At 42.4% G+C, this 13,729-nt stretch overlaps 1 protein-coding gene across 4 annotated transcripts in view; it reads left to right on the top strand.

Moving 5' to 3' along the window:
• The window catches only part of CSMD1 (CUB and Sushi multiple domains 1), a 1,678,033-nt gene that overhangs the window by 1,078,093 nt on the left and 586,211 nt on the right, over positions 1-13,729 (top strand). For all 4 annotated transcript variants that reach the window (XM_053286225.1, XM_053286224.1, XM_053286226.1 and 1 more), the window contains one exon: positions 12,161-12,273. In XM_053286225.1, the coding sequence (XP_053142200.1) occupies positions 12,161-12,273 (113 nt within the window). The remainder of the gene's footprint in view (positions 1-12,160; positions 12,274-13,729) is intronic.

The raw sequence follows: 13,729 nt of genomic DNA, 5'->3' as shown, positions 1-13,729 counted from the left end.
GGAAGAGCAGAAGGTTCTAAGTTCCCTCCCTGCCATCTCCAAGATAGGGCTGGGAGAGATTCCTGCCTACAACCTTGGAGGAGCTACTGCCAGCCTGTGTAGATAATACTGAGCAAGATGGGCCTATGGTCTGACTCAGGATATGGCAGCTTCCTATGTTCCTATGACATGTGTTCCTTAGGACTATGTGATTCTCAGGGACAGATTTTTAGGTGGTTCTGGTAAAGGGAGATGTTTTAAAAAAATCCCTTAACTTTTCAGAAGCACTGGTGCTTCTGATGTAGTACCAGTTCTTCATTTGTCTTCATTTGTTCTTCTTTTTGTCTTTTTATGATTTTAAAGAGTCACTGGCTGATATTCAGCCATATGACAGGTTTCTGTACAATAAGCTTGAAACAACAGTAAAGTTTCCTTGCCTTCAGGTTTGGTCTGTGGTCCTGTTATTTTAACCCTCCACATGCAAATGAGATTCTCCATTATCAGCAATGTTTCGAAAAGAAAGTCATTCTTGCATTTATAGAAACCATCTGACACAGCCTATAATGTGCAGGCACATGCACACAAAGGCTAAGGCAATGGGCCCTAGAATACTATTTAGTGTATTTAAATTGTTGGATGCTATTCAATTATACCTGAAAAGCTAACAGATCTAAATTCTATGATTTGCACATACTGATGAAATCATTCTAATTTCCTTCCAAGTTGAAGTCTGTGTAATTAAAAAAAGGGACCTTTCCGCTCTCTCTCTCTCTCTTTTTGTCAACTAGTACCAATGTATTTACAAAAAGATTTCAGCTAAATAAGTTAGCAAATTATAAGGCATTTTAATTTAAAAAAATCAGTCAAGTGGTGAATCTGGCTAAATTGGCAGATTTTAATAAGATAACTACAGTTTTATTCCTTTGACAGTCTAATGAGAGCTTCAAAGAGAGGCTTTCTGCTTCCTCTGAAAGAGGCAATGACATAAATTTAATAAGGAACACAATTTTGCTCCTTGAAGTTTCTATTTAATGTATACATGCGTGAATAATTCATATGTGTGTAACTATTTGCAGGTTGAAGTTTAGTTCATTACTTAAGTCCTTCACTGGCAGATGAAATGTACTAATTATTAACTTCAGAAGAAACCTCTGATTTCAGATTCAGCACACTTTTTGTTTTAAGTGTGTAATATGCCAGGATTCCTTCAGGGGTCCCAACCATGAGCATAAAGCCAACTATCCTATATTCCAGTCCAACAGAGGCAACTTGACTTGAAAAAACAGAGTCTTAACAGGATATCAACAAAATAAAAAGGTTTTTCCTGACCTGGCAACACACACTCAGAATGGAATGCAGTATTATTCTTCATGCATAATGTCCTGCAGTATCCTGTCTTTCTCAAGAAATACATACGTTGTTATTCCTCATGGAAATCCTACATGTATAATGCAAAAAAAATATGTAAGGTGTATGAAATACTGTAAACGTTAGGATAGCCCTAAATGTTCACCCATGCTTTTTGACCAACAGGGGAATTTGCTTAAAATCAAATTTGAAAGTGTGGATAACAAATAGACCACATTCTAAATAGAGGCAATGACAATACTAATGATTGGAACAACATTAGAATGAGCAGCAGATTCAGAGGCAAGTTTCTTGAAAACAAGGATATATAATTTATGTGTAAAATACAGAGGCACAATGTAATCCATGGTAGTTGGCAACCTTGGTACAATTGCAATTGTACAGGGAGTAAAGGAAACTCCCAGGAGCGATTGTAAGGGAAGAGAAGTGTCAAAGTGTGGCAGAGTGAATAATACCCTGATGGTTTGGCAGATGTTGCAATGTGGGCAGAAAAGCGAGGAGAGACTAGGGAGAATGTGATAGAGAAAGGATAGAATTCAGAGCTGCTTTGATATCTGTCCTTTATCTGCTTTTCATTTGTGATACCCAAAAGGGGTGGCTTCCATCATGGAAGATTTAGGGGTTCCAGTTGCAAGGTTTTGCCAAAGTGGCAGGCAAGGAAAAATGGTTGGGTGCTGGCTTGGCATCAGATACCAAGGTTTGTGTCACTCCATGTGCCACAACCACGAAAGGAGAGCAATGGGGTTCCAATGCAGCTGAGTGCAGAGATTAGCACCATGACAACAAGCCCACTTAAGGAATGGCCCAGCCTCAATGGCTCAACAATTTCACTTAGACGTCCAGGGACTCTCAGGCAATCAAGCACAGGGATTAGAGGGGTTAGCACAGAGAAACCCAAGAGCTAGGGATGTGCACAAATTGGTTTTTTTTAATTTGATTTGTGCCCTAAACAAATCACTCCTGGTTTGTTTTATGTCCAAATCTACCCACCCCCCCAATCACCCCAGATTTGATTTGTATTTGCTTTATTTGATTCAGATTTGGCTTGATTTGAACTGCTTAACAAGGTCCTGGGGCACCAAATTTGGATGGTAGGTAAGTCCCCATGGGTGCCACCTACTATCCAAATTTCAAAGCAGTGGGACACTTGGTTGATATTTAATGAATTATTTTATTTTTTACTGATTTTGAACATTTCCACCATAGGAAATAATGGGGAATCGATGTCACCATATCCTAACCCTAAAATGGATCCCCAGATTTCATTCCTGCCTGCAACCTTGGAGAAGCTGCTGCAAGTTTGTGAAGACAATACTGAGCTAGATAGACCAATGGTCTGACTCAGTATAAGGCAGCTTCCTATGTTCCTATGTTCCACTGTCCAAAAGACAGTCAAAATGAATAGAAGAAATGAAGGTGTGTAATGAATCCTCATAGGGATTCATTGAGGGGAAGTTATTATACACCAAAGAATCCAAACACTTGAAAAATAGTGACCACACATTTTGCTCCATAACTCCACTTCTACAAGGGCTAGAGCTTAACTTTTTTAAAAAAAATGAAAGTTGGGGATCTGGGGGATTAATAAGAGGGATGCAATTATTGAATCAATTCAAATCAAATCAGGCATGTTTCGATTTGGATCCAAATCTAGCCAAAGGACCACAGGGTGGTTTGTTTTGTCTCCAAATCACCTAAATCAGCTAGATTTGGGTAGAAATCTATTTGTACCCAAATCAATTTGTACATCTCTACCAAGAGCTCTTAGTTCCAAGAACATCCACGGCAATCCAGTTCAGGTCTGCACACAGCAGGCCCATACCAAGAATGCTCACAGAGAGTGGTTCAGCTCAGTAGACCCTAATTTAGGGGCTTAGCAGTCCAGTGATTCACCTTAGGGGAGAGGATTTGGGCATACACGTGGGTGGTCAGCTGAGCAGACCTCTGGGCAGTGGAAGGTAGCTCATGCAACCAAGCTCCCACAAGAATCAAAACAGATTTCAGACTTTTATAAGGTTTGGTACTCTGCACATTTCTGAAGGTGGGAAATCTTAGAAATAACAAAAAGCGGGGGAAGGTTCCATTAAGCAGTGTTTCTCAAACTTGGGTCCTCAGGTGTTATTGGACTTCAACTCCCATAATTCTCAAGCAAAGGCCACTGAGGCTGGGGATTATGGGAGTTGAAGTCCAATAACACCTGAGGACCCAAGTTTGAGAATCCCTGCATTACAGGCTCTTCAAGAAGATATGAAGATGATAGTTACTTTCATCTACATCACTGATTTGGAACTTCACCCTTATTGCATTCCATTCTGGAATGTTTCTAAGTGGTTGTTTGTATCCTTTAAGACTGTTTTCTGTGTCCGGAACTCTGAATTCATTAAGTGTGCACAGAATTCAGGGAAGGAACAGGTGTCACCTTTTCCTAGGCAGCTTTTGCACCGGTGCAAGAGTTGCATGACACAGGTATTTGATCCCAAGGCTAATTTCCCTTCTGATACTAATTTCTTCTCCACTGTGCTTTGCTTAGTATCAGAAGGGAAATTAGCCTTGGGATCAAATACCTGTGTCATGCAACTCTTGCACCGGTTCTGGCTTACAGATACTAATCTGTAAGCCAGAGTTTTCAAAAATGTGGGAAAGAGTTTCTCTGGCAACACCACAACAAATACACTTGCACCACTTCCAAATGTTGGTGTTTAAACAGTTCCCCCATATTTTTAAAAGGTGCATATATTCAGATACAAACCTAGAATACCTGGAAGAAAGCATATAGATTAATAATGGATGCCCTCTGCCAGTACAGTCCAGAAACCAACATGTCACTTATTTACATGAAAGCATATTATGAAAGAGGAGACCACAATTCTCAGGGCCATCACAGGCAGTCATTCTTTTTATTTCTTACTAGTGTTCATGCCTAAAAGGAAAAGAAAGAGTAACTGAGGCTCTTCTCATGATTACGGAGAAGAGCCTCTGGGGGGTTTGCAGGGAGAGTGGGCTTAGCCCACTCTCTCCACACACGAGCAGCAGTCTGCTCTGGGCATCCGCAGTGGCTGCCCACACAACTCTTGGCTGTGTCATGGAGCCGGCCAGGGCTGGGGAGTTCGGGGGCTGCGCGGCCCCCGGAAGCTCCAGTATGCCCTGCGTGAGCACGCAGGGCATGCTGGAGAGACCCCCGAGCCAGGAGGCTGCTTTTCAGCCTTCCGGCCAGGGGTCTACTCATGAATAGCTGCGGTGAGGAGCTGTGCCGCGGCTACTCACGATTTAAAAAACCCAGGTTTGCGGAGTGCTTGCTCCACAAACCCGGTTTAAGGGGCGGGCTAACTAAGCGGACTAGTCGCTTGTAAGTCACCGGGCTTGCCTGCTAGCCTGGTAGTTTACATGAGCAGAAAAAATCAGGCTAGGCTCTCCTAGCCCAATTTTTTCTGCTCGTAGGAATAGCCCCACTGAAACAACTGAATCCTGTTGGCTGTCTGGCAAATAATGGATATCCATGTTGGGTATTCCATCCATCCATCCATTTCCTTCCTTCCTTCCTTCCTTCCTTCCTTCCTTCCTTCCTTCCTTCCTTCATCTATTTTTGGATTTCTGTCCTACCATTCTGAGCTAAAAAGGGCACAAAGCGCTTAAACTTCCCTAAGGGGCAAGCGATGTGTTATGTTAAATTTGAGTTTGTTCCTGTGTTTGTTTGTTTTTAATTCTTAAATAGCAGGAAGCTGATCAACATGGATAAAAAATGAAGGGGTATTTAATTTTCATCTTTCACCATGGTCCCCATAAAAAGTGCATCTAATGGAAGCTTCTATTAGATTCAGGAAATACTCATTAGCACCCGTGGCAATTCTCCCCCTAAGGCAGGGCTGCACAACTTTGGCCCTCCTGCAGATGTTGGACTAAAGCTCCCATTATCCCTGCCGATTGGGCACTGTGGCTGGGGATGATGGGAATTGTAGTGCAGCAGTTTTGGGGAAGCCCTTTTCCTTGGGGAAATGGAATGAGAAGAAAGAGTTAAATAGCCCTTTCCCATGTCTCATGGCCCTGATCCCCCACAGCTAGTATTTGAGGCTCTTCTCACTACTAACCTAACCCAGCCTGGCTTAGGCTGGCCACGAGCAGTGGAGGTAACTTCGTGGATCCCTCTACTTCCTGCCCACCTAACCCTGCTAAATAACCCGGCTGTTAGCCAATTTTAAGGGTGCGCTTGCTCCCTTTACCCAGCTGCTGGGTATCATGTCTCCCCTCAGGCTGAGTTCAGCCCGAGGAAACACAGAGATGGGTGCATAGAGTGTCCGTCTGATGGGGAAATCCCCCATGCATTGCATGTGCTGCTCATTGCAATGTGGTATGCTCGGAGGCCAGAACACCAGGTTCTGGCCCTGCATCCCTTCGCCCTGCTCTGTGCTTCATGGACCTTCATGGAGGAGGGCTGCCCATGTGGGAGTGTGGAATGTGCTCCCACCACCTTCAATTTGCTTGTCTGTGCGGAAGTTTATCCTGCCTTCCCTGCCTCCGCCTGCTTATGCACCCGAACTATCATGAGATTCATCTCTTTAAGTTAAAAAACACACAGAGAGACATACAGGGCCACATTAAGTATCAAACATTATATGTAGTTTGGCTCTGAGTTAATAAACTACATATTAAAGTTATTCTCATGAGCAGCCCAGCCTGGGTTGGGCTGCCCATGTGCAGTGCCAGGATTGAGCCCGATCCTGGTGCTGCCTCGGCTGAAAACCCCCGTTTTCAGCCCAGCCTTTTACAGGGGTTAAAGGGCACAAACTCTACCATGGGCCTGGGATTGTGTGTGTGCTCGGACTACATGCAGCCTAAGCACACACACAGTTGGATGCCTAGAGTGCCTGACTCACAGGGGAATCTCCCAATGCACCATGCTCATTGCACGGTGCATTATTGGATTCCTGGAGGGCAGGACTCATTTCCCTTGCCTCCAGTGATTCCTGCTGCCAGGAGCAGTGCTGATCGTGGGGGTTGCGGTGGCATGCCAAAGAAAACAGTGACCATCATCTGAGGGAAGGCCAATCCTGCCATCGCCCCCATGCTAGCCACCAGATATTTTGATCATGAGAATAGCCTTAGTGTGTGGTGTGAGACACTGTGGTATGGGGGGGAAAGTCCACAGCCACAGTGGACACATGAACAAAGCTAGTGTTGGTCACATCTATATTTTTCATGTATGAATGCTTTCCCAAGTAGCTGTATATGCCTTTGAACACCACTGAACACAAAATAGCTTTAATCTACACTAGATTAACTAGAACACAACATGACATAACTAGATTAACTAGAACACAACATGACAGTATGCAAAGAGTGCACAGTGTTGCAGGTGGTGGGAGACCTCAGCTGAAGCTGGTGCCAAAGTGAACACAAAATGGGGGCTAGATGGATAATACTCTTTCAGTTGCACAACTAAGATTGGTTGTGACATCCCTCTAAAAACACTATTTCATTTTAGGCTTTGCTATGCAAGCTGGTTCATGTAAATGATTTATTACATTTTTTAATCCTGTCGGGGTTTATGTATTTGTGAACGGGTTTTAGTATGCCTACAGGCCCCAAAGGAGGTCATGGCTTTATTATATTAACCACAGAACCATCTACACAGTAAGCAAGAGTCCTCCAGGTTTGAAAAAACAAACAAAATGAATTCTTTGCATTTTATATAAGCAGGAGACAAACAAAAAGAAAACAGAAGCATTGAGAGGTGAATTAGCTTGCACAGCACAGAGTCAAGACAGATCAGTGTTTTGGCTTGCAGGTAATGTGTTATGCACTGAACCACACTAGACAAAGAGGGAGAAATTTTAATCTTATTTACTGCCTCAAGGACATGCTTTTAATTGAAACAAAGGAAAGCCATGGTTGCAAGAAACACTTTTAGCATTAACTGGTGACCGCCAGGCTTAAGCCAAACAGGTTTAATGTTTTCATTCAGGTTTTCCCATTACAAGACAGAATTTGCAAACAGGCTTGTTGATGCACTTAATAATACATTGAACAGAGTTATTACCTAGCTGATGCACTGTTAGTTCCTAGGATCATTTAGACCAATCACCTTGGGCAGGCTGGGAGGGTGTGGGGGGAAGGCTGCACTTAACCTACCTTTCCCCCAGATGACCAGACTTTCTTTTCTCAGTGCATGTCCTGCGCACCCACAAAGGCAGCTCTACTCCATGCAGCTCTGTGAAGCACAGAGCAGGGCGAAGGGATCCAGTGCCAGAACTTCTTGTTGCATTGCCATGCGTGTTGCATTGGGATTCCCTAGAGCATTGGGATTCCATTATGTGTGTTGCGTTAGGATTCCATAGAGCATTGGGATTTCATAATGCGTGTTGCATTGGGATTCCATCAGATGGGTGCTCTGTGTGCCCATCTCTGTGACTCCTCGGGCTGCATGCACCCTTAACCTCAGCTAAAAGCCAGGTTTGTTAAGGGGGGCTAGGCAGGCTGGGAGCAGAGGGTTATCCTGGTTGTGAGAACAGCCTCCCTGTTTCCCAATCAAAACCACGTAACTGAGAGTGGCTGGGAAATCTAGTAAACTTTGGACTTTTTCAAAGCACTCATTTCCACATAGATTTCACCATGGGGTGAATCCAGGTGGATTCTCACTAACAAGAACCATGTGGTAGCTCTTGTAAAGGTTATTACATGTCTCAGTAACTGCTTAGAAAGTCATTCATAGCTTTCAATTATGCTGTTAAGGCCATCATACTAATTCTTATAGTCTTAGCTGCATGAATGTTCTGGGGAGGTGGGTGGGGTTAGTAATTTTGGTTTGGGCCACAGATAACTGACTTACTGTGTGGCTACAGGACCCATTCCGTAAGCTTTAAAGAGTCTATTGTATGGTTTCTGTCCTTCTGAATCAATCCAGTCTCAAACAGTTACTGCATGGAGACAGATGAACAACCAGCCAAATCTGTATACAAGGAATAATTTACAGCAGTTAGTTTTGAGCAGTTAGTCCTGCCTAGATCCCATTGACATTGGCTGAACTACCCATTGAACCTTCACACCTCAGAGGTTTCAGAGGTACTCCTGTCTGCATACCTGCTGCAGATGCTTGTAGTCTCTAGTGGGCAGGTTCAAGGGGCCAGGCTACTCAGTCATGACTCCTGCTCACAGCTGGCCAGATGCTGATCGCATCCTCCTTCCTCCTGATCTATAAAGGAGCAACCCCTTCCACTGGCCTGGCTGGGACCCATGGCCATTCGGCTCTTCACCAGAGGTCAGACCCCCACAGTAAAAGGAGAAGATGAGACAGTGCAATGCTGGGTCTGCTGACCTCCATCTCCTCCTCCTCTTCAGAGTTCTTACGACATTGAAGCATGTCCCCTACGGACCTTCCATCCCACTGCTCCATACTTTGATCAGTAACTGCAGTGATGACTATTGAGCTGCTTACCACCTGCTTTCACATTTTTTTTTCTTTCAGAATGTAAAAATATCATAAGGCAGGGGTTCTGAAATTGGGGTCCCCAGAAAATTAGAATATTGTGAAAAGGTTCAACAGTCTAGGCTCCAGGTGTCCCACTCCAATCAGCTAATCAATCCATAACACCTGCAAAGGGTTCCTGAGCCATTAAATGGTCTCTCAGTCTGGTTCATTAGGAATCACAATCATGGGAAAGACTGCTGACTTGACAGTTGTGCAGAAAACCATCATTGACACCCTCCATAAGGAGGGAAAGCCTCAAAAGGTAATTGCAAAAGAAGTTGGATGTTCCCAAAGTGCTGTATCAAAGCACATCAATAGAAAGTTATGTGGAAGGGAAAAGTGTGGAAGAAAAAGGTACACAAGCAGCAGGGATGACAGCAGCCTGGAGAGGATTGTCAGGAAAAGGCCATTCAAAAGTGTTGGGGACTTTCACAAGGAGTGGACTGAGGCTGGAGTTAGTGCATCAAGAGCCACCACACACAGACGGATCCTGGACATGGGCTTCAAATGTCGTATTCCTCTTGTCAAGCCGCTCCTGAACAACAAACAACGTCAGAAGCGTCTTACCTGGGCTCAAGAAAAAAAGAACTGGTCTGTTGCTCAGTGGTCCAAAGTCCTCTTTTCTGATGAGAGCAACTTTTGCATCTCATTTGGAAACCAAGGACCCAGAGTCTGGAGGAAGAATGGAGAGGCACACAATGCAAGATGCTTGAAGTCCAGTGTGAAGTTTCCACAGTCTGTGTTGATTTGGGGAGCCATGTCATCTGCTGGTGTTGGTCCACTGTGCTTCATTAAGTCCAGGGTCAACGCAGCCGTCTATCAGGAGATTTTGGAGCACTTCATGCTTCCTTCTGCAGAAGAGCTGTATGGGGATGCTGACTTCATTTTCCAGCAGGACTTGGCACCTGCCCACACTGCCAAAAGTACCAAAACCTGGTTCAATGACCATGGGATTACTGTACTTGATTGCCAGCAAACTCGCCTGACCTGAACCCCATAGAGAATCTATGGGGCATTGCCAAGAGAAGGATGAGAGACATGAGACCAAACAATGCAGAAGAGCTGAAGGCCACTATTGAAGCATCCTGGTCTTCCATAACAACTCAGCAGTGCCACAGGCTGATAGCATCCATGCCATGTCGCATTGAGGCAGTAATTGCTGCAAAAGGGGCCCAAACCAAGTACTGAATACATATGCATGCTTATACTTTTCAGAGGTCCGATATTGTTCTATTTACAATCCTTGTTTTATTGGTTTCATGTAATATTCTAATTTTCTGGGATTGTGGATTTGGGGTTCTCATGAGCTGTACGCCATGATCATCACAATTATAACAAATTAAGGCTTGACTTATCTTGCTTTGCATGTAATGCATCTATCTCATATATCAGTTTCAACTTTTAATTTGCATTACTGAAATTAATGAACTTTTGCGCGATATTCTAATTTTTCGAGTTTCACCTGTATGTGTAAGAGGAAAGATCAGGGTGTGGCACAGACTAGCAACAGAAGAAAGGGAGAAGAAAGAGAGATGTCCATAATCATCAGCACATTGAGATCCCTGTGGAGTGGGAACCTATGCTGTTGATATGATTTACAGGCTCCAGAACACATCTGGCAAATGAGTTCACCTTCTGGAATCCTGAATGCTTAGAAGAACTAACACTAGATCCTAGTGTCTAAAGGTCATTTCTTAGTGTACCTGTCTACAATTAATATACATATATGCTTCCACATCTAACTATAATACAAAATAGGCAGCTAGAAAATTTAAAGAGATTTAAACAATGGAATTTACTAACCCGTGCTAACTGAACAAAGAGACATTTTTAAAAATAATGATTATCTTATATTTAGTAGGGGGTGACCAACTGGCCCAGTTCATATTCAGTTTATCCCACCATTGACCATGTGTGTGTGTATCTTGTGTGTGTGTTTAGATTGTGAGTCCTTTGGGGACAGGGAATCTATCTATCTATCTATCTATCTATCTATCTATCTATCTATCTATCTATCTATCCAGCTATGTAAACCACTTTGAGAACTTTTGATGATAAACAGTATATAAATATTGGTTGCAGCAGTAGAAACTTAAAAGAAGGTAAAGGACACATCCTTGTATTTTTTGAAAGAGTTAAGGCCTTTCAATGTAGACAAAGTTTGAGAAGAGAGGGGCCATTCTCTGTTTTGGGTCTCTAGAGAATTATACTTCAGCAATAGAAGCAGGCACTTATTACTTTTGGACAGGAATATTTAGGACTCCTTGCTCTTTATTTTCAAGTTTGGCCAATCTATCTACACATTCTCAAACTGAATGCTTGATCTATAACATTAAGCCTTGCATAAACTAATGTATCTATGGATTTTTTAAAATGGTTGAATGAACAAATGCTTTGCAGAGTTTGATGGTATTGTTCTGTCTGCTAACTACAATGCTAAAACCTTTGAAGATTCAATTTTAATCAATTCCAGATTCGATTCAATTTTTAAAATGTGAGGTTACACATGAGATATCTGTGGATGAAATCTGCTCTGTTTGAGAGACACTGAAGGACTCAAACTGACCCTATATTCACAACGTTTCATATATAGCAATAAACTTCATTTCTGAATAAATATAATGGCTTACGGTGCATGTCCTGAGGTGGTTCCACACCCACCTGCACTACAGGCCTCTAAAACATTCAGCGATGCTGCTGCTCAAGAGGGTGGTACCAGGACTCTTGTGAGATCACGTTGGGCACAACATCTATGATCCCTAATGGAAGTCAAGTGTGACGTGCAATCATGCAAGAGGCAACAGTCCTTGTACTGCCCTCCTGTGCAGCAGCATCTCTGCATGTTTTAGAGCCCAGCAGGTGAGTTTGGCAGTTCTCGTGTTACGCTGCGAGACACATAAGCCAATGTGATTATTGTGTAAAGATTTAAAAGAAAAGCCCAAGATAAGTGATGTTAGAGTAGTCCAGTATGATATAGGAAATAAAAAGATGGGCTGGCATTCTGACCGGTGAAGCACAAATGTTAGTAGGGTCTCCGTGGTGTGTTTCTGCTCTGACAGAGTGCTTCCAGAGCACAAGCAGCACTAGAAAATCTTATCACTCTTGCACAATAGCACAAGCACGGGAGAACTGGGGGAGTTGCAAAAGAGCTCCCACGGCAGCTCCCCAGAGTCTACTAATGCACACACTTCATTTGTCAAGATGCCAGTCAATATGGCCAGAATATTGCATGTAATATTTATGCATGTTGAGCATATATTGGCTTTTAATATAAATATTTTACTATAGCAATTAACCTATTTGCTTCAACAGATTTAAATGAGACCTTTTTTTTTTTTTTTACTTCCTCAGGTTGACTGGCATGAATCTACCCTCTCCTGTTATCAGCAGCAAAAATTGGTTACGGCTCCATTTCACTTCTGACAGTAATCACAGACGGAAAGGATTTAATGCCCAGTTTCAAGGTCAGAATTACATAGGAATCTGTCAGCAGAAATGTCTCCCCCCCTCCGCCCGCCAAAAAAAAAATTGCTAAAAGAAGTGATGGTAGTGAAACTATTTTATTTAGAAGACAGCTGAGAATGAGATTCTTGATAACGCAGATTAGCAGCTGTTGCCACTCAAAAATGTTGGGCCCAGTTGAAATCTACCTATCTATTAATTGCACTGTGTACATTTATTTCCATTCCAGACTATCACACTGTAAACACTCACCTTGATGCCTTTTGTAATGTTGGGCAAGCTCACCTAAATTGTATCAAACTGGCTTTAAATACGACAGGCTCTCTCCCATCCTGACACCATCTCTCAGCTAAGCCAGTTTCACAGGGCTGCTGTGACTCTGGAGCCCTACTCTGACCATTTTAGGTGAGGTGTGGGATAGAAAAACAGAAATAGTTGTTCATAGACTCTGTGAACAATTATTGCAACATTTATTCATAACCAATTCCTTCTGTCTTTATTAGATTTGTATAAAATTGAGAGCTAATTTACCATAGTTGCTTCGATATCAGTCCTGTAAGGATGTGGGGGCAGCCTCTCCCTCTCCTTCCCAGGAATACTGAAAGACCTCTGTGTCCTGAGAGGAAGGCAAGTAAGGAGGCACCCAGGCCAGGGAGCTCTTGTCCTCAGCTCCTGAAAAGACCAACAGCCGAAGACAACTTTTAAAAAATCTTCTGTAATTTGCTTCTTTTAATATTGTAAACTGCTTTGGGTGACTTTGTCAAGGCAGAAAGGCGGTATAAAAATGTAGTAAGTAATCAATCAATCAATCAATCAATCAACCTTTATTACGGTGAGAGACCAGCATAAAATTTTATATACAGTGTTAAAGGGACTGATAGTAATTACAGATTACAAATCACAACATTCATAAAAAGTCCAAAACTAAGAATGATTATGTTTATAAAATAGATAAAATAATCACATGTATATATGTTAATACTAAAAGGGTAAAAAAGCTAAAAGAAAGATAATAATTAACTAATACTATTTCTATTATAAAGGATTTTTAAAAAATGAGAAAATGATAAATGGGGGGGCATAAAATATTAATGAAACCGGGCAAACCAATTTAAAAATTACAAAAAGCAATAAAAGCAATAAAAGCAAAAATTATAAAAGGCATAAAGAACAATAAAATCAATCAATCAATAATAAATAAATAATATTAAGCTGCAGATAAAGGAAGTCCTGGCCTCTGTCTGCCTTGTACTCACTGTCAGCCTTTGGCAAGCTGTTTTTCTCTCAGTCCCAACCTTCCCACACCCGGTTCTGTAAAACTATCGTAATAGTGGCTGACATTCTCCACAGTCGTCTGATAACAAAAGTAGCCCTGCAGAATGCAAAGAGCTCAGGAACTAGTGACATTTTTTTTGTTTCCTCTGCAACTTGTTAGGAGCTGAGTATGAGAGGATGTGC

This window comes from Hemicordylus capensis, chromosome 1 (assembly GCF_027244095.1).
Source record: "Hemicordylus capensis ecotype Gifberg chromosome 1, rHemCap1.1.pri, whole genome shotgun sequence".
NCBI classification, from domain to species: Eukaryota; Metazoa; Chordata; class Lepidosauria; order Squamata; family Cordylidae; genus Hemicordylus; species Hemicordylus capensis.
The sequence above is the reverse complement of the archived record's forward strand: the minus strand, read 5'-3'. Positions and strand labels throughout refer to the sequence as shown.